The 26,950-nt window shown below is 47.5% G+C and overlaps 1 protein-coding gene across 2 annotated transcripts in view; it reads right to left on the bottom strand.

The window, feature by feature from the left end:
- The window catches only part of clmna (calmin a), a 38,582-nt gene continuing 11,632 nt past the window's right edge, over positions 1-26,950 (bottom strand). Inside the window, exons 1-12 of one of the 2 annotated variants that reach the window (XM_086182050.1) lie at positions 14,615-22,468; positions 13,953-14,048; positions 13,772-13,855; positions 13,595-13,687; positions 11,365-11,561; positions 11,057-11,250; positions 7,701-7,783; positions 5,590-7,620; positions 3,774-3,919; positions 3,003-3,093; positions 2,860-2,912; positions 1-2,472 (exon numbers count right to left, since the gene is read on the bottom strand). In XM_086182050.1, the coding sequence (XP_086038176.1) occupies positions 2,355-2,472; positions 2,860-2,912; positions 3,003-3,093; positions 3,774-3,919; positions 5,590-7,620; positions 7,701-7,783; positions 11,057-11,250; positions 11,365-11,561; positions 13,595-13,687; positions 13,772-13,855; positions 13,953-13,988 (3,126 nt within the window). In that variant the 5' untranslated portion in view covers positions 13,989-14,048; positions 14,615-22,468 and the 3' untranslated portion in view covers positions 1-2,354. Of the gene's footprint in view, positions 2,473-2,859; positions 2,913-3,002; positions 3,094-3,773; positions 3,920-5,589; positions 7,621-7,700; positions 7,784-11,056; positions 11,251-11,364; positions 11,562-13,594; positions 13,688-13,771; positions 13,856-13,952; positions 14,049-14,614; positions 22,469-26,950 lie in introns of those variants that run through there. The other variant, XM_086182049.1, reaches the window with a different exon arrangement.

Here is a 26,950-nt window from a genome sequence, read left to right as displayed (position 1 = left end):
TTCATAACTTTTATTGTGTTACATGACAGTGACTTTCAAAACATGGCATAAAATAGTTAACGTGTTTACCATCATTTCTGGTAAAATCCATGTAAGCAGGTGAAACTTGCAGCATCTTAACAGGTCAAAGGTCACACAGCGTTAAGAGGGAAGCAGTAGGCGGCCTGACAGGAAACACCTTCTACTAACCAGCCGCAGCTCCTGCTGGGCTTCCTCGGCTCCTCGGTCCTCCCGCTTGTGACCCGGCAATGGATCAGCACGTCCTTTTGTAGGACACCAACTCCTAAACTACATCAGGAGGAGAGAGGAGCTCCCCTCCCTGGTGGGCCGGACTATCACAGGAGGAGAGAGGAGCTCCCCTCCCTGGTGGGCCGGACTATGACAGGAGGAGAGACCCAGCTCTACTGCCGCTTCTGGATCATGTGATGGGGCTTCTTCAGTGTTTGGAATGTACACCCAGTTTCCCTCCCCTCAGGACTCACATACTCAGAACTCTGTGTGTGTGTTTCATTGGATCTTGTCCCTGTGAGCACCCCTGTACTGAGAGCTGAGTACGGGCGTGTTGCTGCCCCCCAGTGGACGAGGGGCTCCATCTCCCCTCATGCTGGTGCATGTCTGACATAGAATATTCATGACCAAATAACTGATATTAGTACTTTGTCATCCAGCTTCATTACAGACACTGTTCAAAAATAGCATATGGACAGAGATGCGTTGCCAAGCGTTCATAGACGAGCTCAAGCGCAGCAGAACCACAGAAACACTTCATCGTCGTTCACGCGTCAGCGCAAAGATTAGCTTCTGCCACAACGATGATCTGGTGGGGAGCAGGGAGGCCTCCAGGGTCCTCGGGGCAGCGCGTCCAAACACTCTTTGGCAGTTTACCTACTTATTTGTACCCTGCCCCATTCATTCATCCATCCATCCATTCATCCATCCATCCATCCATCCATTCACCCATCCATCCATCCATTCATCCATCCATTCATTCACCCATCCATCCATTCATCCATTCACCCATCCATCCATTCACCCATCCATCCATCCATTCATCCATCCATTCATTCACCCATCCATCCATTCACCCATCCATCCATTCATCCATTCACCCATCCATCCATTCACCCATCCATTCATCCATCCATTCATTCACCCATCCATCCATTCATTCATTCACCCATCCATCCATTCATTCATTCACCCATCCATTCATCCATCCATTCATTCACCCATCCATTCATCCATCCATCCATTCACCCATCCATTCATCCATCCATCCATTCATTCACCCATCCATTCATCCATCCATCCATTCATTCATCCATCCATTCATCCATCCATCCATCCATCCATTCACCCATCCATCCATCCATTCATTCATCCATTCATTCACCCATCCATCCATTCATTCATTCACCCTAACCCCATTCATTCATTCACCCATCCATCCATTCACCCATCCATTCATCCATCCATTCATTCACCCATCCATTCATCCATCCATTCATTCACCCATCCATTCATCCATTCATTCATCCATTCATTCACCCATCCATCCATTCATTCACCCATCCATTCATTCACCCATCCATTCATTCATCCATTCATTCACCCATCCATCCATCCATTCATTCACCCATTCATTCATTCACCCATCCATTCATTCATCCATTCATTCACCCATCCATCCACCCATCCATCCATTCATTCACCCATCCATCCATTCATTCATTCACCCATCCATACATTCACCCATCCATCCACCCATCCATCCATTCATTCATTCATCCATTTATCATTCATTCATCCATTCATTCTGTCTCAGTCACAACGCATTTACATCACTGACATTTCCTCCAAAATGAAATGTTCTTGTAAAATCACATCTAAATTTATAATGAATATTTATCATTTGAAGAAACTGCTTTTTGTATCACATTAAAAATTAAAATTGTAGACTATGTCTTTTTCTGTTTGCAGTACAACTTTATTCCTTTTATTTTCAGGTCATGATTTAGTCTGAGAACTCGATTTCTTCTCTCTGGGTTCTACGTTCCTGACAGCACGATGACTTTGTTCCTTCGCCATGACTTTTTTCGGATCTCTCTTTCGGTTCTTTGTTGAAACTCTGGTGAATGATGAAGGTCCCTGCAGCCGTCACACAGATCAGCTTCAGAGCAGCGACCTGCTAAAGCTTCACAATACACCTTTGTAAAAGTCTTCACCTGATCTGGAGAAGGAGGAAGAGGAGTGGCAGTTGAGCTGTACGTGTGGGTGTGCGCATGTGTGTGTGTGCATGTGTGCGCATGTGTGTGTGTGCATGTGTGCGCATGTGTGTGTGTGCATGTGTGTCTTCAGTGGTTCAGCAGCAGGCCCGGCAGAGTCTTCAGGTCCATCTGTGGCAGCAGCCAGAAACAGTAGAGCAGCAACCACAGCAGCAGCAGCAAGTAGAGCTCCTGGCTCTCACTGCACCTGCACACACACACGCACACACACACGCACACACACACGCACAAACACACGCACACGCTTAGTGAGTCAACAGCACCATTTTGTTCCAGAAATGAGAACCCAGAGTTTAAGTGAAGCGCTGCCACGTCCTCCAGACGCAAGGGGACAGGGCGCCGGTCCCGCCCACAAACATCGCACCATCATTATTATATGACGTGAATACAAAAAAGACAAGTCATACGCTGAATCCAAAATATCTCTTGGGTTGGGTGTAGGTGTGGTCACACTGGGCCACGCCTCTGTGGGTCAGGCTGCAGTGACATTAAAAGAGGACTGAATGAAGTGTCACTCGCCTCAAATGCTGTCATGTCGTCAAGATAACGACAACCAGAAAAGAAGAGTTCTTACCACAGGTCGGAGTCCCCGTCGTCCGGTTCTCTGCTGACTTCTGTCTGATGGTGCTGTCAGTGGAACAAAGACCAGGTCACTCTCAGCACAGTCACAGTAAAAGATCCACACAGGAAATTTAGGAACTGGAGCATCAAACCAACCGTGCTCTGAGAGGGGCGGAGCCCCTTCCTCTGACGGAGGACTGGAGGAGTCTGGCTTTCATCTGGACCACCAGGACTTTCAGTGTCGCACCTGCAAGATCAGCACAGAATTGTTTAGGGTTCAACAAGAGAGAGCCAGAGTGCAGAACCCCGAGATTACAAATGTTATCCATCTAGACCCCCTGCTGCTGCCTCAGGCTGCAACCAGCCTCCAGATGAAGAGGCAGAAGTGTTGGGGTTGCTTCAGGTTGATCATGTTGTCTCCACCTTAGTGCTGCTGGTGCCTTCTAATGTAGTCAACACAGAAAAGCCCAGTTAGCAAAGACGTGAGCGTCTCGTCCCTAGCAGGAGCAGAGAACTCCTGGTGGGTTTGAGGGCGACAGGAGCATCCAGAGGGGGACGGAGAAGCCAGTCCCGTCCCCTGGGGGTGCACAGTAAACATGGTTACTGCTGAAAATGCTCATCACGTATAATCATTAGTGTTTTAATGAAAACTCAGGAGAATAATTGGAACGTGACTGCTGGACATGAACAGAAACATCTGTACCCCACCCCCAACACTCACACACCACACACACACTCACACACACACACACACACACACACTGTGCCACAGCCTCAGAACCCTCATGGCCTGTCTTACTCAGTACATTTAAGGAAGTGAGCAAGCATGCAGGGAGAGGCAGGTCAGATTTCCATGACTCCAGTTTACCCCTGGGTCCAACTGGGTCCCAGTCTCAGCAGGGACTGGACCAAGAATAGAAAGCCTACCTCCTGGGTTCAGAGCCTGGACTCTGTAGCTCTGCCTCACTGACATCACTGCGGCCTGCGAGAGCGCCACTTTTCTCCCCAGCCATGAAGAACGGTTGCTGGAGATCTGATGCATCTTGAGCCACTTGCTTGGGGTCAAAGGTCATCTAAGAAGAGCAAGCAAGCAGAGGGAGCCGAGGGCATCAGCAGGGCTCTACAGTCAAAGATGTCAGCACCTCCAGCGAGTAAACCTCCTCATGCTGATCTTCATTACTCGCGGTCGGTTTCATCGCCACGTTCACTGCCCCTCTCATGTTGTGAACAAACCAATCACAAAGCAAAAGATCCACTCAAGGCCATTGCAAAGTTATGACAAATAAAATAAGATGTGTATTTTACTGAAATAAATTCTATTTAGGGGAACAAAGTTATTCTGAAACTTCCAAACTGGTGCCAATGTGATTTATAGACTTTCAGTCATGTTGATCTCTGTCGTACAACTAAAGGACAGTAAAACTGATGAAATGTCCTCCTCAGCATCTTCAGATGTGGTGTGAGCCTCTGTATGAGACCTGTCCATTCTCCACATCAGATGTGATCTTGGCACGCTGAGGGAAACCCTGCTGTCACTTATGAACAGCCTCACTTGAAAAGGAGAAACTAGAAGCAGCACCAGACAGATGGTGGTTTGGTTCTCCAGGGGACCTGCGGTGCTGCACCAGGCCCACTTTAGAACACTTGAACGGCAAATGTTGAGGATCGATGCTCTGGTGGTCTAGGGACCACGACCCTTCTGTTGGTTACTAACTGGTTAACTCCTGCTTTGCTGATTTTAAAATCACTTCTTTTACACAAAAACCGTCCTCAGGTTCTCAACTTTCTCAAGCAATTTGTAAAACACCTGAGGATCCAACACAATGCCCCAGTCGATTGCTAATGCTAACAGCAACAATCGTTGGAGAGGTGAGAGAAAACGTCGCGACATCAACCGAGGGTCTGAGTCAACCCTGTTTGCTTCCAATGCCGAAGGTATCTCTCGCTCTATTTCCAGATCTCTCAATCTTGGTTAACTGAGATCACAACTGCGTGAGTGGTGGGAGGAGTTACGTCATGATGAGCAGCAAGCACGGCGAGCAGAGAAGTTGAGTTAGTGGCCAATAAAAGAGAGAGAGCAAATTTTAAAAAAGCCAGTTAACCCCAGTAACCTCACGAATGCCATGAGCGACGGCAGCGCCCTCCAGCTGGCTGAAATCACTGAATGAGTTAAACTGAAGTGACACGTTTGCTTTTGGGTTAACAAACATTTGGCTAAAATGTCAACAATGACAAGTTGTTAGAGTCAAAAGTGAGGCTACCTTTTAGTGGAATGTTTCATGTTAAAGTTAAATTTGTTAGCAAGAAACTAATGAAAATTAAAAATATTTTCAAAGTAACTGTAAGAACTAATGGCATCATTGAGTGCTTCTATTGGTACTTGGTACTGACAAATACCCTTAAATTACCTAGTTTAAGTACTAGGTTAAGTTGTAGTGTGCATCCCTTGATACTTTGAAGAGAAAAACATGTATAGAAATCAAAGTAAAACCTGAAGATGACGTACTTTCAAAATCGAAACTTGGTAACTTAACTTGGAGGAGAATCAGAGCAGCCTTTCCTTTTTTAAAGACATTTATCTGTACTTTGGTTTATTTACAGTAACACAAAAAGTGAGTACTATGACGGGTCATTTGGTCTGAACACAACAACGGACCTAACTACAACTCGTTACTACCTGTATTACCAGTCTCTCTGTAATGAATCCTGCAGGACTCCATCTAACAGCTGTCAGGTCATTTACCTCGTCCTGCTCTTCGATGGAGTCCAGCCCACTCCTCGCTTCTTCATCCAGCAGATATGATGCCTGGGTTGAGGCTGGCGCTGGCTGCAGGGCGGATACACTCAAAACAGAGGGCCAGCTCTGCATTTCATGATCCGGTGGCTCAGTAAAGACTGCCTCCTCCTTGTCCGGGTAAAACAGATCCATGGGCTCCAGGATGTCTGTGGCAGTGTTTTCCTCAAACTCTGTATGAAAGATTCCCGTGGGTCTGGACCTGGCAGCTGAGTTAGAACCAGCAGTGGCCTGCATGCTGACTGGATCAAATGTGTTGTCCTGTGACGTTTCCACCTCAATGATACCTTGGAGTCCATCGGGTTGATTAGTTGACCCGATGTACCGCTCAGTGTTGACCAGGTGTGTTTGTGCATCAGTTGAGGACTGGACGATCACGTCTGGGTTGGTGCTGAGGCGAAGAAATTCCTGTTTGACTTCGTCTCTTCCCGTTTCCTCGATTGTGCCTGGCCCAGCACTATCCCCATCTCCCCCTTGGTGGTCAGAACATATCTCAGGAATCTCAGAAGGACGGGTGGTATCATCTTGATGGGTATCATAGGTCTGTTCGTGCAAACTTTCATGTCTGCTGGTGTCAGTGTCTGTTCCCTCACCTTCTGTTATCTGGTCCCTTTTGCCTGGGCCACATGTTCCCTCTTCACCCTGCTCTTGTGGCTCCATGGAAATGGACATAAGTGGAATGTTTCTGTCCAGGCACTGGTTGGAATTTCCATCTTGGGTGGTGGGATGTGTCTTTAATAATAGGTCACAAGTGTCTCTGCTGGAGCTTGCTTGGCTTTCTAGGACACCTTCTTCCCTCACCTCTAAAATCTCACACTTATCTCCTGATTCCTCGCTTCTCTCCTCGAAAGGAGAATTGGTCTCCTGGCACTGTGGTTCATCCTCAACCTCTGGGAGTCCTCCACTTCGACCATGAGTTTGACCATGAAATATTTCTTCAGACTCTCGTGAATCCCTCATGATATCTGCAGCTTGCTGTGCATCACTTACTCCAACCCTGTTCTGTTCCATAGCTTCTTCAACATCATGGCATGGTCGTTCAGTTTTGGGGCTGTGCTGCGATTGGGACATTCGATCAGATTCACGGTGGCCTTTGACACCGGTGCTTAGAAGGTCTTCTGCATCACACAGACCAGGAGGAGATTCTTTCTCTCTGAGTGCGTTGTCTTTCTCTTGAAAACTTGTATCCTTCTGTTGAGTCTTGGCTTCTGTTGTAATCTCATCATCGTTGTCACCAGGAACCTGTTCTCGTGAAGATTCTGTCACTTCCTGGTTCTTGTACTGCTTTGTCTCATCATGTCCTTGGATCTTCACCTGGTTGCTATCTAGTGAGCTTAAAGAAAAAATCCCTTCATCAATATACGACTCAGTAGCTGACTGCTCATCAGGCACTCCATCCGCCATGGGGACGAATCCTTCATCACACGGAGTGACCTCTATAGGGGTGGCTCGGTACACATCCCAGGCGGTTCCACTGTCAAACAGAGAACTGTCACTTCGACTCTCACAACATTTTTCTGGTATCATCCCATACTCGCTCTCCTCCCAGGAGTCTGGCGAGCTGATAGCCGAATCGCCCATTATTGAAGTGTTCACAGAATCAAGTACTGAAGAGCCAGTGGGCGAGTGAAAGTCAGACAGCTGAGGGGAGTCAGTGTTTGGGTTGGTACTTTCCTTTGCATCTTCTGTCTCACTACTGGGATTGTCTTTCATGTGAGGGGAGTCCACGAGGAAGTCGTCACTTGACCATGAACGAGCTGCAGCCACCCTGAAGGACGGTTTCATGGCCCCTCTGTCCTCTGACACAGAAGAAACTAGGATTTTGGGTGGAGGTCGGCCACAGTCCTTCTGGAACATGTAGGACCTCTCCTTCACCCGGCTGCGGTAAGCACTGTTCCTCATGTGGTCATAGTCTGGGTCACGGAAATTGAGTCGGCCCATAGACATGCTTCGTTCAATCAGCTGGCAGGGCTGCTCTGGCTGAGAGACGGACACAGAGACCATCAGTGTGCTGTCACACACCTATCGCCCATCATGGAATACAAACAGGGAATTCTTACCTCCTCCGTGCCTGGGAAGTGCTCCAGGAACTGGGACACATACATCATGATGGACTGCTCATCTGGTGCGTTGATAGTCACATCTGGACAGATAAAGAAAGACGATCAAGGACAGGGAAGCTTGTGAAAAATTTAAAAACACAAAAATGTCGGCATAATTGTTCTTTCATTTAGTTGAGAGTTGGGCTGGCCTGTGCAGGACACCGTCACTGATCTCATACCGGAACACAATCAAGAGAAATGCATCTCTATTACTGTACGTTGTGTTCACACCCAATGTGAAGTGGATTTACACAAAGTCCCTCCTGGGTTACAGTCGCAGCTCCATTAGGCCATCAAACTGGACCACTGTCCCGTTCCAGAACAGTAGGTGGTGGTACAACCTGTCTTGTGGTTCACCTTCTCCATTACCAGCTGTTAACCAAAGAGGTTGGCAGGCGGCGTCCCTGTTGACTTCGATCATCTGCACACGTCATTTAACTCATTAATGCTGCGACAGCATAAATTTCGCTCCCCCTTCATCCAGAAACGTACAGTTTTCTGCCCGAGCACATACCAGGATGATAGCTCCTTGACTGTGTGCTGTTGGACTTCCAGGTGAAGCACCACAGTGGGAACTACAGAACACACACAGAGCACCAGCCCACACTGGCTCTGATTGAAGCGTATACAAGCCGGTGTCATTCACGTCCCCGCCTCATTATCTAGGTGACTTAGTCTGACTTGACAAGTATGATTTAAGTCGAACTAACAAGTTTACATGTATTGTTTTTAGTTCAGTTTTAGTTGAACTAACAAGATCAATCCCCTTTTACCAACACCGTGTAAATGTACTGACTGATGGAGCTTGGCAACAAAAATGGCATATAAAACTGCTTAAATTGGTTGCTGTTATTTCAGTCATGTTGATGGTGGAAGGAGAAAATAGCCTATTGAGAAATTTGGTCTTACACACAATAAGACCAATTTAGCCATCTGTGTAGTCTTGCAGACAATAAGCAAAGGCTGAGGACTGTGCTTAACCCCGACCGCTGACCTCTACTGCTTACCTGGCCTGGTAGCCTGGGTGATTGACAGTTACAAGAGGAACACAAAATATGTCAGGAACAAAGAGTTACAGCCATCAGGCTTTGCTTACTGTCTGAAAGTCTAAGTTGAGGGTTTAAAACTATCTCAGAACAATTTTGTGCGTGAGAACATTTCATGAATGAGGCCCAGTGAATCTCCATCACCTCCTCCTCTGTATACACAGACATCCTGGACGACTGCTCCAGGTTCCTCAACTTTTTCATGGCTAAAGTTGCCGCCATTCATCAAAACTCCTGGCACCTGAACCCTCTCCTCTCAGCGTGCCCCCAGCACCAGACAGTCTGCCATCAGTGGGCCCCCTTCACCCCAAAAGTTCCTTTTCCTCCTTTGCTTCAGTTAATGTCAGCCAAGTTTCTGGGCTGCTGTCAAAGGCCAAGGTCTCCACATGTTTGCTAGAACCCATGCCCACCCCATTAGTGAAGGCCTGCCTCCCCAACCTCTGCCCTCTCATCAGTGACATTATCAACTCCTCCCTGGCATCTGGTGTTTCCCCCCCAGTTTTAAAACAGCTTCCATCACTCCCATCCTAAAGAAACCTGGTCTGGACCCTGATGATCTCAACAACTTAGGCCCAATCTCCAACCTTCCTTTCATCAGCAAGGTTCTGGAAAGAGTGGTGGCTGTCCAGCTTCATCGACATCTGTCCGACCATGAGCTCTATGAACCCCTGCAATCACACCACAGCACAGAGACCACCCTGATCAGAATAACCAATGACCTCCTCATCGCTGCAAAATCAGCACCCTCATTCTCTTTGACCTCTCTGCAGCTTTTGACACAGTTTCCCACACTATCCTCCTCAAACGCCTATCTGATCACCTTGGCATCACTGGTACAACACTTACATGGTTTCAGTCCTATCTATCTAACCTATCACAGTTTGTAATGGCTCCTCCTCTCCACCTGTCCCCCACAGAGTCCCCCAGGGCTCTGTACTTGGTCGCATCCTGTTCAGCATTTCCTGCTCCCACTGACAGCACCCAGCTTTACCTCAGCACGTCACCGTCCACTCCGCTCCTCCCACCATCTTTGTCAACTGCCTTGACAACCAACCAACTGCCTTGACAGCCCAGACCAACCTACTCCAACTCAACAGTAAAAAAAAAAAAAAAAAGAGCTAATGGTCGTGGCCCCCAATCCAGTGCTCTGGAAGGTTGGTAATCTCCTCCACATCAACGGCTGCTCTATCACACCATCTAGGTAAATCTGCAATCTGGGTGTCATGATGGACTCCACCCTCTTCTACCGGTCTCACATTAAATCCATCACAAAGTCCGCCTTTTACCACTTTAGGAATATCTTCTGTCTCTGCCCCTCACTCTCAGACTCTGTTGTCGAAACCCTGGTACACAGGTTCATCTTTTCTCGACTGAACAACTGTAGCAGAGTCCTGTCTGGGGTTCCCAGTAAAACCCTTGATAGGCTCCAGTGCATGCAGACCTCAGCTGCCAGGGTTTTCAATCACACTAAGCCCTGGCAGCACATCACCCCCACCCTCATTTGTCTCCAATGGCTCCCCATCAGACATCGGATATATAAAGTCCTTCTCCTCACCTACAAATCCCTTCATGCACTCATACCCCCCTACCTGTCTGATCTTCTCCACCAACACACTCCATCTTGGAACCTGCGGTCCTCAGACTTGGGCCTGCTGTCCATCCCCTGACCTGACTGAAGAACTTTAGGGTTAGAGCCATCAGTGTGACTGCACCAACCCTCTGGAACTCCTTCCCTCCCAATATCCGCTGCCCCCGACCCTGAACACTTGCAAATCATCTCTCAGACTGACCTTTTCACCCTGGCCTTTCTCCATCAGTCTTAGCTTGCCTTCCTCTTGTCTTTTTGCCTTCACCCCTCCTTTTCCCTCCCTGTTTCCCACGTTTTTGTAAACTGCCTTGGGTACTTTGAAAGGCGCTATGTAAATTTGTTATTATTATTATTGTTATTATTGATACAAAAAATTAATATTCACTGGGGGAGTTCTTGTTACTTCATTAACTAACATGTAGTACTAACTGGTATCTGGTACTTGGTCCCATGTACTTGTAACATCTACACATGTTCTGGAAGCTTCCACAGTACTATGTCAAGCTTTACCTGGACTCCCCCTGGACCCCTTTACCCCTCAGACTTAAACACAACTGAAACCTTTTGATGTCAACACAAGTGAGGTTTTCATCGTAGGGGAACTACGACACAATTATCACACACTCATGTACACAAGTCAACTGGAGAATGATGGTACAGTGATACATTGATGCAGTTACCCTCAGGCTCCAGCAGGCGTGGAATACCCAAGCTGTAGTGAGCAATCCTGAAGGCATCCTCCAGGTTCTCCCTGGCACTTCTCAGCAGAGCCTTCCTCATGTCCACCAGGCTGGGGTCAATGGACTTAATGACAGCAAGGAAGGCAAGCCCACTTGTCCAGCTCTTCCCAAAGTCCTGCACTGCCACACCGTACCTTGGAAACAATGAGCCGTCAGGTTCAACGTGGCTGCCCATCAACTAATCTTGTGAACCCAGCACCACAAACTGAATGTAACAACCCTTGTTTTTGATGGCAGACCACACTTACTTGCGTGTTCGCTTCTGCACCCACTGCAGTAGCTTCTTGATGGCCTTGCTGTGCTCTCGTGTGGCTGAGGATGCCAACTGTCTGTCATCTGATGGTGTGCTGCAGAGCGACATGTCTGAGTCGGAGCTGGTGGGTATGGACGACAGACTGGAGGAGGAGGGGAACTGGCTCCTGATGTTACCAGTCAGCTCCTTAATCTGGCGAGAGAGAGAGAGAGAGGGATTCGGTTGTTGAGTTCACTGCCCCACTGGTTCATTCGATGATTATTGAAGAGAAAATCAACAACTCTGGAATCACAGCAGGTCTTCATTTTCTACTCAGGGCCAGCAAGGCCAGTTGCTGGTGTAACTGAGGTAAATGCAAATACTGAGCTATGATGGTAGTGCCTGTCATTCTTCATCTCCCAAGGTGCTCAGTGGGTTACAGGACTGCTCTCTGTCCAGTGTGGAAGTTTGAGGTGCCCAGAGTACGTTCCGTCTTGAGTTGATCCATGCCTGATGTAAAACTTGGTCTGGTTGAACCACATAGGTTTAAACACTGTTCTCACCAAGACAAAGTCTAAACCAAGGGTTGGCAACATTAAACACTCAAAGAGCCATTTGGACCTGATTATCATCATGGCATCTAAAATGAAGATAACACTGCACGTATCATTTCTTTTTACTGTTATGAAATCAATGAACTGCTACAGAGATGACGAAATTTCGTTTCTACATGCAACAAAAACATTTTTTCAGAAACTTTTCTTTTCTTGGATTTATCCATGGTGGGGCTACCAGGATGGAAAAGTTCAATAAATTGCTTGCCGGCAGATGTCGCTCATCCGTGACAGTAAAGAGTATTTTGTGCAAAAAGAAAATTAATGCATTTCATTTTGATGCTACGAGATCAACCTAATTTTCAAATTCAGAATTACATTAAAACCTGACAAATTAAAATAAAATAAATTTAAATCAAATACTCATTATTTACTTTCCAAAGCCACAGGGAGCCACAGCAGAGGGATGAAAGAGCCACATGCAGTTCCAGAGCCGTGGGTTGCCAACCCATGGTCTAGGTAAAGCAGTGCTTAAGTGTAACCCTTTCTAAAGCCTGGTCTTAACTAAAACTGACTTAGATTAGTAAAGACCAGGTGAGGCAACCTGCATATGACAGTTTCAGAACCACAGTGATGATGGGAACCATGACCAGGGCTAGGGGTTGAAATGGGCCAACTAGGGGTACCCACTAGGGCACTGAGCCCGGGTGGCTATGCAGGACACCACTCACACCACTGACAGCAAAAGCATAAGTGTTTTTCTCCCAGTTCATAGCTAAAACCTTTACAGGAGAATATAATGGGCAGATGACTTAATAGTAGAAATAATAAATGAGTAGTATGCACTACTACTCTACGCTAATACTCTACTTAATAACTCCCTGTGGGCAGTGAATTGATACCACATTAAATGTGAATGAAACCTTTGTCTGATTTCTAAGTCCAGAATGGACTCTTGTGCTCCACACACATGTATCATTTATCAGCTACTTGTTCTCGCTAACTTGGGCTCAGTGTGATGATTTCTTATCTTCATGACCTTAAATAGATAATTCTGGTGGAGCAGTGGTCCTCACTGTGTCCCCCCATCAAGAAGGTGGTGGGTGGAGCCCCGGCTGCAGCACGGGGTCTTTCTGGGTGAGTCTCCATGTTCTCCCTGTTCCTGCTGGGTTCTCTCTGGTACTCCAGCTTCCTCCACAGTCCAAAGACATCAAGAGGGACCAGGTTAATCCAGACTCTAAATTGACCGTAGGCGTGGCTGGGAGAGCCAATGGTTGTCTGTCTCTATGTGTTGGCCCTGCCATGGACTGGTGACCCGTCCAGGGGGAAGGCTGCTGGGATAGGCTCCACCCCCATCACCCTGAACAGGAGGAGAGGGGGAACATGGAGGGAGGGATGGATGGATGATGGATGGATGGATGGAGGGAGGGAGGGAGGGAGGGAGTGATGGATGGATGGATGGATGGTCAGTAGAGACACTTGGTCCATCCTGGTACTCATGAGCCTTGTCTGAGCTCAGAGCTGCTCGTGAAGGAGAGTTCCTGCACCTGAAGCATGGACGGAGGACATGTTCATTTCCTCGCTGTGTGAACTCAGCAAGCTGAGCTGAGCAAGCTCATGGACGTTTGTGTTCATTGAGTGCTGAGAGGTGACATGCAGATGCAAGGCTTTTAAATCAGGAGGTTTGATTACCTGGAAGAAAAGGATGATGTTCCAGATGAGTCCCAGGATGATGGAGGAGTTTCCATCGGCAACATCAGCAGCATCAATACTCACCAGCTTGACCTAAAGAGACGGTGGCACAATCACACAAAGCTTGTATGTGGAAAAAGGTCATGCTTTATCATACGAGTGTACTGTGGTACTTACATTCCTTTCCTCCAGGAAAGACAAGACCTTGGCGATGTTGTTGAGTCTGAAGATCCTGTGGGAGGACCTCTTGAAGCCATGAAGCTGGACCACAGTTTACAATGACACAAGTATAAGGAAACAGTACAACTGCTCAACTGCTACTGCTACACAGTTACAGACGTAAGAGTATGAGTCTGACCAGCTTGCAACCAGAGAGCTCCTCCAGCAGAGCCATGAGGATGCGTCCATCCTGGATGTCCCGGAAAAGGTCTTGGATCTCAATGGGGGGGTCACACTAAGAGTGGAAGGAAAGACGAGAGTACAGCATTGTGAGCAAGAACACAGAGACAACCTGCTGTACTGATTTACTTCAAGCAACAATGACTGCCTAACCGGACCAGTGACCTCATGTTTAGCTGCATGTCATCGTTCAACCACTGGCTGTCGAGGTGGCGTCCAGCAAACCAAGTGGGCTTCATTGATAAATGGAAAACTTTCTGGGGGAGACCTGGTCTGATTAGGAGGGACGGCATTCATTTCTAGAAATATGACCCAGTTTATAATAGAACCAGAACCCTGAGAACCCAGAGTTCAGACCAGGAAGCAGAGCTGCTGTCTTACATGCTTCTCTGCGCGTCCACTAGGGGGCAGTCACCCACCCAAACCCCCATAGAGACTGTGTCTGTCCCCCGACCACGTCAGTTTATTCACTCCAGTTCTACTGTAGAGGAGTCAATCAGAAAAACCTGATCAAAGTTAACTCAACCACTAAATTAACTCAACAGAATATCAGAATTAGATGAGGACGATTAAACCTCAGACCTCTGAGGCTGAAAACTGAACCAGTGAATGAAGTGATACCTGACAGTTGTGTTGACCTGCTGAGTCTCACTGAAACCTGGCTGGTGACGATGAGGATGCTAGTCCTGGGATGGCATGGCTCAGGGGTAGAGTGGTCGTCTAGTAACCAAAGGGTCGCTGGTTCGATCCCCGACCCCGGTGACCATGTCGAAGTGTCCTTGAGCAAGATACTGAACCCATAATTGCTCCTGATGAGTAGGTTGGTGCCTTGCATGGTAGCTCCACCATCAGAGTGTGAGTGCGTGTGTGAATGGGTGAATGAGATGGCACTGTAAAGCGCTTTGAGTGCCGCTAAGGTAGAAAAGCGCTATATAAATTGAGTCCATTTACCATTTAGTCTGAATGAATCCACTCCTCCAGTCACAGGAACACTCACATTCCTCCAGGCTCTGGGCCAGGAGGTGGCGCTGCTGCCATTGTTGACACCAGTTTAGTAATAAATCCCAAACCAGAAGAAGTTTCCATTCCTCTGAAAGCCTGATTCTCAGTTTGTCTCCTCCAGCCTGGAAACTCTCCAGCCTCTCTGATTGATGATTGAGGACCGTCCTCCTGGTCCTGACTCTGGATTCTGATCTGAATCCTCAGAGTTTCTATCAGTTTAGTTCTAAATCAGATCAAGTCATGACTGGAGGAGACTTCAGTATTCATGAGGATGTTGATAACCACAGTCTGGTACTGCATTTCTCTCTCTTCTAGACTCAACTGGTGTCCATCAGTCTGTCCATGAACCCCCTCACTGTCACAACCACACCTCCACCTCCTCCTAACATGTGGAACTGAAGCTGAACATCTGGTTGTGTTTCCACAGAACGCTTTTATCAGACCACCAATCAATCACTTTGGAATTTGGACTGATCAGCTACACTCCACTCAGGAAAACTGTAGTTTCCAGATGTTTGTCTGATCAGGCCACACCTGGATTTAAGGAAGTGGTTCCATTGGTGCTAAATTCAGTGTCATGTCCCACTGTAACAGAGGGCGCTGTTGTCCACCTTTGTCCCTCCCAAACTGATCATTTTATCCATAGAGCAGCAGGCACCTTACCAACAACTCTGGACTGGCCCACTAAAACAGAAAACTATGAATCCAAGGAAACAAGCACCTTGGTACGGTTCTGGAACCTGACAGCTTCAACAAGAAACCAGAAACTGGAGAGAAGATGGTGCTGCTCCAAACTGGAGGAGTCACATAGAGTCTGGCAAGATGGCCTTAGAACCTAGAAGAAAGCCCTTGGTAGAACCAGAGCAGCCGACTACTCAGCACTAATAGAGGAACACAAGAACAACCCAGGTTCCTCTTCAGTCCTGGAGCCAGACTGACAGAGAGCCACAGCTCTACTGAACCAAGTAGTCCTGTTTCCCTGGGCAGCAAAGAGTTCATGGACTTCTTTAATGACAAAATTGTCCTTATTAGAGAGAAACTTCTTCTCCTGCCATCAGCTGACAACATGGCACCTAGAACCCAGAACCTTAGAGGCAGCTGGAGGACCAGACACACACTTGGATAGTTTTTCTCCCATCAGCCTTCATGAGCTCAGTTCAATAATGTCCTCCTCTAAACCTCCACCTGTCTCCTAGACCCCATCCCAACTAAGCTGCTCCAAGACTCTCTCCCCTCGTTAGCCTTCCTTAAAGACTCTCCAGCTGGTCCAGAACCAGAGGAGGCTCCAGACCTGAAGAGGCTCCAGCTGCTCATGTCCCCGTCTGTCCATCAGTCTCCCCTCCTTTCTCTCCCTCTTTATCTCTGTCCCTCTCTTTCCGTCTGTCTCTCTGTCTTCCTCCATTCTCTGTCTTTGTCTCTGTCCATCAGTCTCTCCTCCTTTTTCTCTCTTTCCGTCTGTCTCTCTGTCTTCCTCCATTCTTTGTCTTTGTCTCTGTCCATCAGTCTCTCCTCCTTTCTCTCCCTCTTTATCTCTGTCCCTCTGTTTCCTTCTGTCTCTCTGTCTTCCTCCATTCTCTGTCTTTGTCTCTGTCCATCAGTCTCTCCTCCTTTTTCTCTCTTTCCGTCTGTCTCTCTGTCTTCCTCCATTCTTTGTCTTTGTCTCTGTCCATCAGTCTCTCCTCCTTTCTCTCTCTCTTTATCTCTGTCCCTCTGTTTCCTTCTGTCTCTCTGTCTTCCTCCATTCTCTGTCTTTGTCTCTGTCCTGCTCTCCTGCTCTCTCTCCGTCCCCACTGATCCTGGATCTGCTCCACCTTCCTGCTGGTAAAGGAAGGTTCTGGTGGCTGCTGTTGCAGGATGTGCTGCTGATGGAGAATTGTTGGGTGGAGGTTCATTGAAGGAGGGAGGTGCTGGACCTGCTCTACTTGGACAGAGTCAGGACAGAACTTTGGTTGGGGTTTGGTGCCACACTAATGAACCTGACCTGACAGAATGAATATTAAAAAAAGCAGTGAATCTGGCTGCAGCAGAGAGAATCCATTCATCATGTGCCATACCACTGAAAACACATCATGTCAGTACGGTCATACAGGCGGTCTGACATTTCACTGCCATGTTAGGCCCTTTTTTTTACAGGACTCAGTATTTTCCATGCGCGTCACCAGGTACAGCACATGTGAATGTTTCATTTCTCTCGTCATAGGCATCTAGAAACTGGAACATGGACAACATCAGGTTCCTTCCTATTGGATGCAACAAGTTGTCTAAATAGTGCGTAGCATCCAAGCTGAGTCTGGATAACTTCCAGGCAGTGTGCGAGGCTAGCACAGAGGCCCCAGGCACGCTCTTGTGTCACGCAGCACATACACAATGAATGGGAAAGGAGTATGCACATGGTGCAAATGAACTAAGACCGCAAAGAGGCAGAGACAGTGGCATCGAGACAGAAGGCGTTTGAACAGGACAATGTGTGTTTGGCCTGCAGGGCGCCATACAGCTTGAGTTTGGCCCCTGCTGTGAATGACGCTCAGGGCAGCATTGTTTCATCTAAAAAGGCCACAGCGTCACATGCCAACTGTGCAATGCTCCTCCTCACTTACGTTACAGGTGCCTCTGAGCATGATGCTGTACGTACCACATTAAGAACAAGTACTGCATCTTTGGAGGACTCACCGCCAAAGATCACGCCACTCACTCAAATGCTGCCAATCAGTGTGGTTGAGGGCGCCACACCTTCTGGATTGGTGCGTGAGCCTGCATCACAGGCTTGATATGTGGTGGTAAAACTACAAGTATGGCAGCAGTACTGGTTGGATCCAGCCTTCTATCACCTCTTTCCCGCTCACCAATAAACCCACACTGTGTCAGCTCCTCATTGGTCTCTCATTCATTCCTGCTCCTGTGATGCAATGATAGTGACACTAAGTGTGTGTGTGGGGGGGGGGGGTGTCCAGTGATGGAAATAACAGCGTAAAATAAACGCCGTTACTAACGGTGTTACTTTTGTCAGTAACGGGTAACCTAACTACCGTATTGGCCCGAATATAAGACGGTGTTTTTTGCATTGAAATAAGACTGAAAAAGTGGGGGCGTCTTATATTCGGGGTCTAGACATAATACCCATTCACGACGCTAGATGGGGCCAGATATCATTGAAGCGAATGCTGAACTTGACTCCCCAGGCCAAAGCGAACCCCTGTCACGAAGAATAAAAATAAAAATAGCGGTAGCACGAAGAAGAAAAATAAAAAAATAGCGGTAAGAAAGAAAAGAGAAGAAAATAATAGAAGAGATAACAGAACATGGAGAAACGTAGCGACAATCTGGAGAAAAGTGGGTCGAAGATCGGCCAGGTTAACCGGCAGCTGAGGAGAAGTTATGATGTAAACTTCAAGATGGTGGTGATCAATGAGGCAGAGTCTTCAAACAATTGCAAAGCGGCTGTGAAATATGGTGTCACAGAGTGTAATGTACGGAGATGGAGAGCTCAAAAAGATCACCTAAAAAATGCTCACAGTCAGAGAAAAGCTTTCCGTGGTCCTCAGAGCGGCCGCTTCCAAGAACTTGACAGGAGGGTGTGCGCGTACGTGGACGAGAAACAAAAGGACGGGATGCCCATCAGCAGAGCTGCCATTCAGCTCAAGGCCGTGGAAATAGCCAAAGAGCTAAACATACCCACCGCTGACTTCAAAGCAAGCCTCGGCTGGTGTAAAAGAATGATGCTGCGTAACGGACTAACGCTGCGACGCAGAACAAGTCTAGTCCAGCGCCTGCCCTCTGACTTTGGAGAGAAGCTGTTGTCTTTTCAGCGCTATGTAATCAACTTAAGGAAAAAGCACTCTTACCCACTGGATCAGATTGGCAATGCTGATCAGACACCTGTGTTTTTTGACATGCCAACACCTGTCACTGTACACAGTGAGTCTTGAGTCTTGAAAAAGAGGGGGTCGTCTTATAATCAGGGCCGTCTTATATTCCGGCCAATACGGTAATTACCTTCTCTGTCGTTACAACACCGTTACCAATACACCGTTACTAGGCGTTACTGAAGCCACTCATTGAAGCTGTCATCCAACTTGGCTCACAGACACAGGAGCTGCCAATGCGTGTGTTTTTTTCCCCTTTGGCGAGGGGGGGAGGGGAGGGGCGAGATAACCTCCTCAGTAATGGTGATTGGCTAAGATAGAGTAAGATTTCATGTTGAGCCAACCAGAGACATCAGGTGGGTGGGTGTTGACACACAAACCAGCACATAGCAGCACACAAACACACACACACACACACACACACACACAATCAGAGATGGTGAGTCCAGAGTCACAGGGAAAGACGGCATTTTCAAGATGGAAACATTGGCACTACTTTAACTTCATGGAGGTTAAAGGTCAAACGTCCATGTTGAGTGTAGGTGACGTCGTCCCAGAGCAAAGAGGCCGTCAACGTCCAGTTTAGTTAGGCGCCTCTGGACGGCCCAGGTTCTGCTAAACTAGAGGCCAGAAACACCGCTGACACCGCTAATGGTGACAGCAACAGGTGCTGCTAACGGGAGCTCCGCTAACAAAGAAGGACAGGAGCCACGCGTCCAAGCAGCCACAGAATCTTGTGACACAGACAGAACTGAAGGAACTGAGAGGCCGTGATGTTGTTGAAAACAGGCCGCCGCTGTCAGCAGCTGATTCGGACTCCTTCAGAGCCTCAGAGGAGAAAAAGAAAAAAAAATTCCAAATTCTTTGACATTTTTAAACTTAAAAGAAAAAAGAGTAACGCAATAGTTACTTTCCCTAGTAACTAGTTCCTTTCATAGTGGAGTAACTCTGTTACTAACTCAGTTACTTTTTGGGAGAAGTACTGTAAGTAATAACTATAACTAATTACTTTTTCAAAGTCACGTGCCCAACACTGGTGATGCCCCCAGGCTTCCAAGAATCAAGATGGCTGGAGGAAGTTGGTCTATGAGGAGCATGACTCATGATTTCTGCTATATTTACAAACACGTGAAATAATCACCAAAATTAGCGATCGATCATTCACAGTTATGATCAAAACGGCCACCTGCAGCCCGAGTGTCGGTCATGTGCCGAGGGGATGATGCGCGTGAATAGGCCAAGATGATGGTGAAACATTTAACACCACGTATGTTCTCTAAAGAACAACAACAGGATCAACTGTTCTACAGACACCTCACACACGTCGACAATGACACAACACGTGCCGCTCTCTGTCCAGCCTACGAGCACATGCGTGTTGTAATCAGGTGAGCGAGCTGACAGCTCTCCTCTCATCACCAGTCTTCACTGAATCAGCCGAGGAAACGGTGGCAGCGAAGTGACGGAACTTTCCAAGATGAAGGCAGACAAATGCATTATTGTCAGTTACTGGGTCAGACATTTGAGACAAGGCCAAACAGCAGCCGGAGAAGAAAAGCTCACTGTGTGACCACAAAAACAATAGGCTTGATCAGACGCCGAGACGGCCGGCTCTCCATGACTCACCCCTCAGAGGGGGAATGCAGAGGTGTGTCCCTCTAAACAGACTCATGTCCCTGAATGCACCATACAAGTGGAAGCCACAATTTAGCAAGGCTGTGCTACTGTCAATTTTATAGTTCCAAGCTTTTTGTCCTGATGCAACGTCGGTGAGTATCTCCTCAGGATCTGCAGCTGCTCATCCAGCTGGAGCCTCGTGCTCCTGCAGAAGCCTCCATCAATGGGACACAAACACAGCCAACCATGGTGCAAATGAGCTGGGAACACAAACAGGTTGAAAGAGGGTGCAAGTCGAAGTTTGGCATTTTTAATTATTTTTTTTTAAAATGAGCAGGAAACTTTTCTAGAGGAATTAATGGGAATATGTGAGCACTGGCGAGTACTCAAGACCATGGCAAAATTTGACCCCTGGCTCTTTGGCACTTTGGGTCTGATTAAAGCTGCTAGCAGAGCCTCACACACCCATGCGGCTCCTACGTGAGGGTGAATCGTGTCAAGAGGGATATTGGGGCGGGACAGACTCAAATGGCCTGGAGTACTGCAGAAAGGTGTTAGCTTGTCATCATGGTGGTGCTAATACCTCAGCACCACTCTCACCCAGAGGTAGAGTGGCCATCTAGCAGCTGATGGGTCGCTGGTTTGATCCTCTCTTCCACCGGTGAGCACATCCAAGTACCCTGGAGCAAGATACTGAAACCCACAACAGTGCTGCACTCTTCCTCTCCGGGGGGGCTGATCCTGGCCTGATTACACATGGCCGGGGGTGTGAGATGACCACTGGTAATGAAGTGCACATTCAAGTGATGGGTGACAGCTCAACACCACCACATTGGGCTGCGAGGAGGCATCGTCAGCACTCGCACCGAGCCTCTCTTCTCCCAAAGGCCCAGGAAGAAGATGAGCGAGCCGCTCCTTCACATACAGCAGTAGCTTGGGGGTGGGGGGGGGGGGCTGTGAGTTGGACCACCACTGTTCTGTCTGATGAACACTTTACAACCTCATGAAACTTTAATGTAGCACACAAGGCTTCGTCGTACAGAGAGAGGGAGAGACAGAAAGACAGGGAGAGAGGGAGAGAGAGAGAGAGAGAGATTATTACAATTCACAGATACAGAGTATCTAAATCAGCTCCAACGGAACGTCAAGATAAGGAGGCAAAAAAAGGCTTAGATGTCTAAAACAAATTTCTAACAGCTCATTGGCACCAACAGAACACAAAGCTCTTCAAAGAACTCAAGGTCTTGCACGAACTTATGAAAACAAAAGTCAATCATTATTCTGGATTTAACCAATGCTGACAATAACACCAGCGCATCATCCCCAGGTTGGTGGTCAACCTTGCTCTTCCTACTGGTGTAAACCACCGTCTTGGCTTGGCCTTAAACAAAGTTCAGCAGTTTGCACTCATTCTGCCTGTGTTGAAGGTTCACATTGTAAAGCTTTTGTTAAAATAAAAACACAAATATTGCAGGGTCAAAAACAAAGGCCTCAGCCTCACACAGTGCATAAAAAATATGAAAGACAGTCTCTCTATTCTCTCATTCTTGACCAGCGCCTGGATTAATGACAGATTTGGAACAGGAACAGGAATTGGTAGCAGTGGCTCCACTGAGATTTCTCCACTGCACATCACCCACCCTCTTGACCAATGGTGGCTTGTAAAGTGTTCTCCATTCTGGGGTAGCCCCCTGACCCACTTTTAAACAGTGCGCCGGGGTGTGTCCACCCTCTTATCCAAGGCCCTCTTATTAAAATATTCACTGCTATGCAGACGACACTCAGCTGAACTCATCAATGATCCACATGGAACAAACCAGCTGACTGAACTGGAGGCCTGTCTGAAGGACAGGAAACATGGAGGACCATCATTTCCTTTATTAAACTCTGATAAACTGAAGTTCTTGTGCTGGGCCCAAACACCTGAGGACCACCTGATCTGATGAGACAGGTACCCTGGATGGCACCACCCTGGCCCCCAGCACCACCGTAGGAACCTAGCAGTTCTCTTTGACCAGGACCCTTTAACTCCCCCATTCAACAAACCTCCAGGACGCCTTCTTCCATCTACGTAACATCGCTAAGATCAGACACATCCTGGCTCAAGAAGATGCAGAAAAACTAGTCCCTGCTTTTGTCACTTCCAGGCTGGATCACTACAACTCCCTCCTCCCAGGCTGGACTAATAAGTCCCTAAAGACTCTCCAGCTGGTCCAGAACGCTGCTGCCCCCCTGACTAGAACTGGTAGCAGAGACCAGGTCTCTCCTGGACTGCTTCTCTGCATGGCTCCCTGTCAGATTCAGAACAGAATTTAAAATTCTTCTTCTACCATCAAAGTCCTCAACAATCAGGATCCTTCATCCCTGACAGAGCTCCTAGTCCCCTATGATCCAGCTAGAACCCTTCACTCCCAGGATGCAGGGTTCCTGCTGGTTCCTAGAGTTCTAACAGTAGAATGGAGCCAGAGCCTTCAGCTATCAGGCTCCCCTCCTGTGGAACCGTCTCCCAGTTTCAGTCCAGGACCCAGACCCCCTCTCTAGGTTTAAGAGCAGACTTAAGACCTCCTTGTTGATCAGGCTTATAGTCAGGACTGCTTAGGCTGGCCCTTAGATCTGCTGCTATAGGCTCAGACTGCTGGGATCTCCCATGATGCACTGGGCTTCTCTCTCCTCCTCCTGTCCTCAGACGTGTTACTAACTCCTCTTCTTCTCCCCTCATCCCAGATCCTGGTGCTGCTGGAGGAGGCTCCAGACCTGAAGAGGCTCCAGCTGCCACCCGTAGCTCCACCTGCTCACGTCCCCGTCTGTCCATCAGTCTCTCCTCCTTTCTCTCTCTCTTTATCTCTGTCCCTCTCTCTCCTTCTGTCTCTCTGTCCTCCTCCATTCTCTGTCTTTGTCTCTGTCCTGCTCTCCTGCTCTCTCTCCATCCCCACTGATCCTGGATCTGCTCCACCTTCCTGCTGGTAAAGGAAGGTTCTGGTGGCTGCTGTTGCAGGATGTGCTGCTGATGGAGAATTGTTGGGTGGAGGTTCATTGAAGGAGGGAGGTGCTGGACCTGCTCTACCTGTAAAGTGTCATGAGATAACTTTTGTTGTGATTTGGCACTTACAAATAAAGTTGACTTCCCTTTGGTAAAAAGGTGGTAGTGCCAGGTTGTCCATTTTGCTAGGTGCCATTAAGAACAGGGACTTGTCCAGCCCCGGCCCGCCAAAGGTTTGCAGGATTCTGCAACTCACAGACCTCCAGGCCACATCTGAAGGCCTCAGCAACAGTCTCTTGATAAACTGCAGACTAAATGCTGCGGTTCTACTCTGCAGGTCTAAGCCCTTGCCCACCCTCATCCTTGGGCAAAAATAAACTCGACTGTGGGATCCAGTGTAAGTCATCCCAGAAAAAGATGACCATCACAGATTGAATTTGATATAAAGATCTGGTGGAGGATCTACACTGGCTAAATAGTACCAGAAGATGAAGCAAGCGGATTATTTGACACAAGTGTGCGACTGCTATTGGACATCTTTGGAAGCAGGCATTTCTATCAAGACACCCCCTGACTTTCTCATTGCTCCCTCCCAGTTTTTCTAAACTATAGTTTCATTGCCTAAAAAAACACCCAGATTGAAAACCATCTTTTTTTCCAGTTCAAACCATCTGGGAGAATTTGTTCCCCTTTTATCCAACGACCCAACAATAGAGCCTCACTTTTTGACCAGTTGACTTTGGCTGATGACAACACTTCAAAATCTCTGAGTTTAACCAACAAGGAATCCATACCCCCCCCCCACACACACACACTCATCAAGATAATAATAACAACCTGTCTTACACCTCTATTTACCTTAAACGTAGCACTTAAGCCACCATTAATCTTTAAATGCTCTCAACATCACAGTAGAGAACCCTGATCATATAATAAAGCCGTCGCTAGAACCGAAGGCAGCTGAGACATTCCAGAGAGGCGTTCCATGCGAACAAAGGCTTTCTCTTGATCCAGTGAGATCAGGCCGACATCAAGCCCCAGACGTTGAGAAACATCTATGACATCCCGACTAAGGGAAACATTATCAAAAATGGAACAACCGGTCACGCAATCGGTTTGATCAGGATGGATGACCTGTTCAACTACTTTGCTTAGCCTGTTGGCGAACACTTGAGACAACAATTTGCAATCACTACACAGAAGTGAAACGGCTCTCCTTTGTCAGTGAGGTCACCTTATTTGGGAAGGAGGGTGACTATTCACTCCTGTGCAGCTCTTTACAAAAATGAACTGCCATTTTCCGAATCTCAGACGGATCAGTCAGGAGTTCCAGAATCTCCACGCCATGCATGAATGAATCTTCTGTCCATTCTTCTTTTCCAGACAGAAGAAAAACTTGAATGGTGCATCCATCTGATCAACACTCTGAAAGCGTGACCAAACTTTCTTTCCTCTCTGTCCTCCTACATGTGTCATACATAAATCATACTCATACGTGTCCCATGATGCACTGGGCTTCTCTCTCCTCCTCCTGTCCTCATACGTGTTACTAACTCCTCTTCTTCTCCCCTCATCCCAGATCCTGGTGCTGCTGGAGGAGGCTCCAGACCTGAAGAGGCTCCAGCTGCCACCCGTAGCTCCAGCACTAGTATTAGTACTGGTAGTATTTATATCAGTATTCTTAATACTGTATAAGCAGTAGCATCAGCATTCTGTTTGTTAGCACATAATTGCTCATTTTGCTGGAGTTGATGCTTGTGTCAGGGTTCCTACAAGTTTCAACAAGTCAAATTTAAGACCTTTTAAATGAAATTTTAGACCCATTCGCGACACCATGATAGCCTTTGGTCACCGGTGGAATGGAGGGATGCGCTTCCCTCACACAAAGTGCTTGTTGTGGTGCTGAACCAAGTGGATCGATACATGAAAAAAGAATCTCCAAAGTCGCGTGGCAGCACCGACCAAAAAAAGACAGGGACAGAATTCTAAATTTCACCGTTTATTTTGGCATTGAGAAAAGAACGCGGCCACACTCCCTCCCTCCAGAGAAGGCAACTGGAGTAGGGGAGGGAACTGAAAAGTAAAAAAAAAAAATAATGAAAATAATTTTTTTTTTAAAGTGACGTGTGTAAGAATTAGTGTGCATATCAGTGACATTTGTTGTATTGCGGTACCTGGGCAGCGGGAGCGGAGACCTGGTCACTGGAGGAGGTCGCGGCATCGCAGCAGGTGCTGGAGGGGTCGGATATGCGGCTCCATGCAGCCTCTTACTTGCGTCTCATGTTTACCGGGCGTCACGTGCGACTCCAGGGCCTTCATCCCTAAAGTTCCCACTTGGACTTTTTTTTTGCACAAAGTGCAGTGGGCTTCGTGCGGATTTCCAGGAACTCTTTTCAGCCAGCACTTAAATTCTTTTCTGTCCAGCCACAGATCCTTGAATCGGCCATCGCCCATTTTAGATACCCGGTCAGACTCACCACGACCACCACATGCAACCTGCTCGACTGTCTGTGCAACACGGAACTCGGACCACACGGATGTGATACGCAGCGTTTGGATTTCTCATTTTATTGGTTCCACCTTGAATGATTTTTCGTTTATGTGGTTGAACTGATTTCATTGCAGGACACTCCTGTGGGAACATTTTTTTTAACACGGTAGCTCGAACGTAACGTCAATTTAAGACTCAGCGCCTCATTTTTAAGACCTACAACCAAAATGTAAGACTTTTTAAGGGCCTAAAATTTCGGATTGTTGAATTTTAGACTTGTAAGACTTTTTAAGACTGTGCGGGAACCATGTTGTTTTGAGCCCGTAGATGTGAATATTGGTAACGAGTTGTTATTGCCCCCACTGATCCTGGATCTGCTCCACCTTCCTGCTGGTAAAGGAAGGTTCTGGTGGCTGCTGTTGCAGGATGTGCTGCTGATGGAGAATTGTTGGGTGGAGGTTCATTGAAGGAGGGAGGTGCTGGACCTGCTCTACTTGGACAGAGTCAGGACAGAACTTTGGTTGGGGTTTGGTTCCAAACAAATAAACCTGACTTGAGCCAGAGTACCCTGCACGTTGGACCCTACAAGATGAGCTCAAGTATTCCTTTTAATGGTTAAACTGTCCATGTGGTCAGTGTTCCTGCTCGTATAACCCTAACCTGAGTTTCTAACACGTCTTTCTCCAAAGACTCTACAGATCGAGTTATTTCTCCGGGGACATTTTGAGGTTGCTGTATGCACAGTTGTTGAATTTGCAATTTGCCCACATCCCACCATTGCTGCAAGGATTTGAAAGAAGATTTCTTGGATCAAACGTCACCCCCCCCCCCCAAAAAAGTAAAACTTCATTAAAATGCTAATCATATATCAAAGTTGTATTAAAATGCCAGCAAGCACTCCTTGGTTTCATGGAGCTCAGAGTTACCACACACTGTACCAGACGAGGAACAGAAAAACTTACAGGTGTAAAGAAACAATTTCTTAAAATGCTGAGACGATGTTT

This window comes from Aulostomus chinensis, chromosome 17, assembly GCF_037954235.1.
Source record: "Aulostomus chinensis isolate RoL2024-O1b breed Wild chromosome 17, RoL_Achi_v1.0, whole genome shotgun sequence".
Lineage (NCBI taxonomy): Eukaryota > Metazoa > Chordata > Actinopteri > Syngnathiformes > Aulostomidae > Aulostomus > Aulostomus chinensis.
This window is presented reverse-complemented; position numbering and strand designations above follow the sequence as displayed.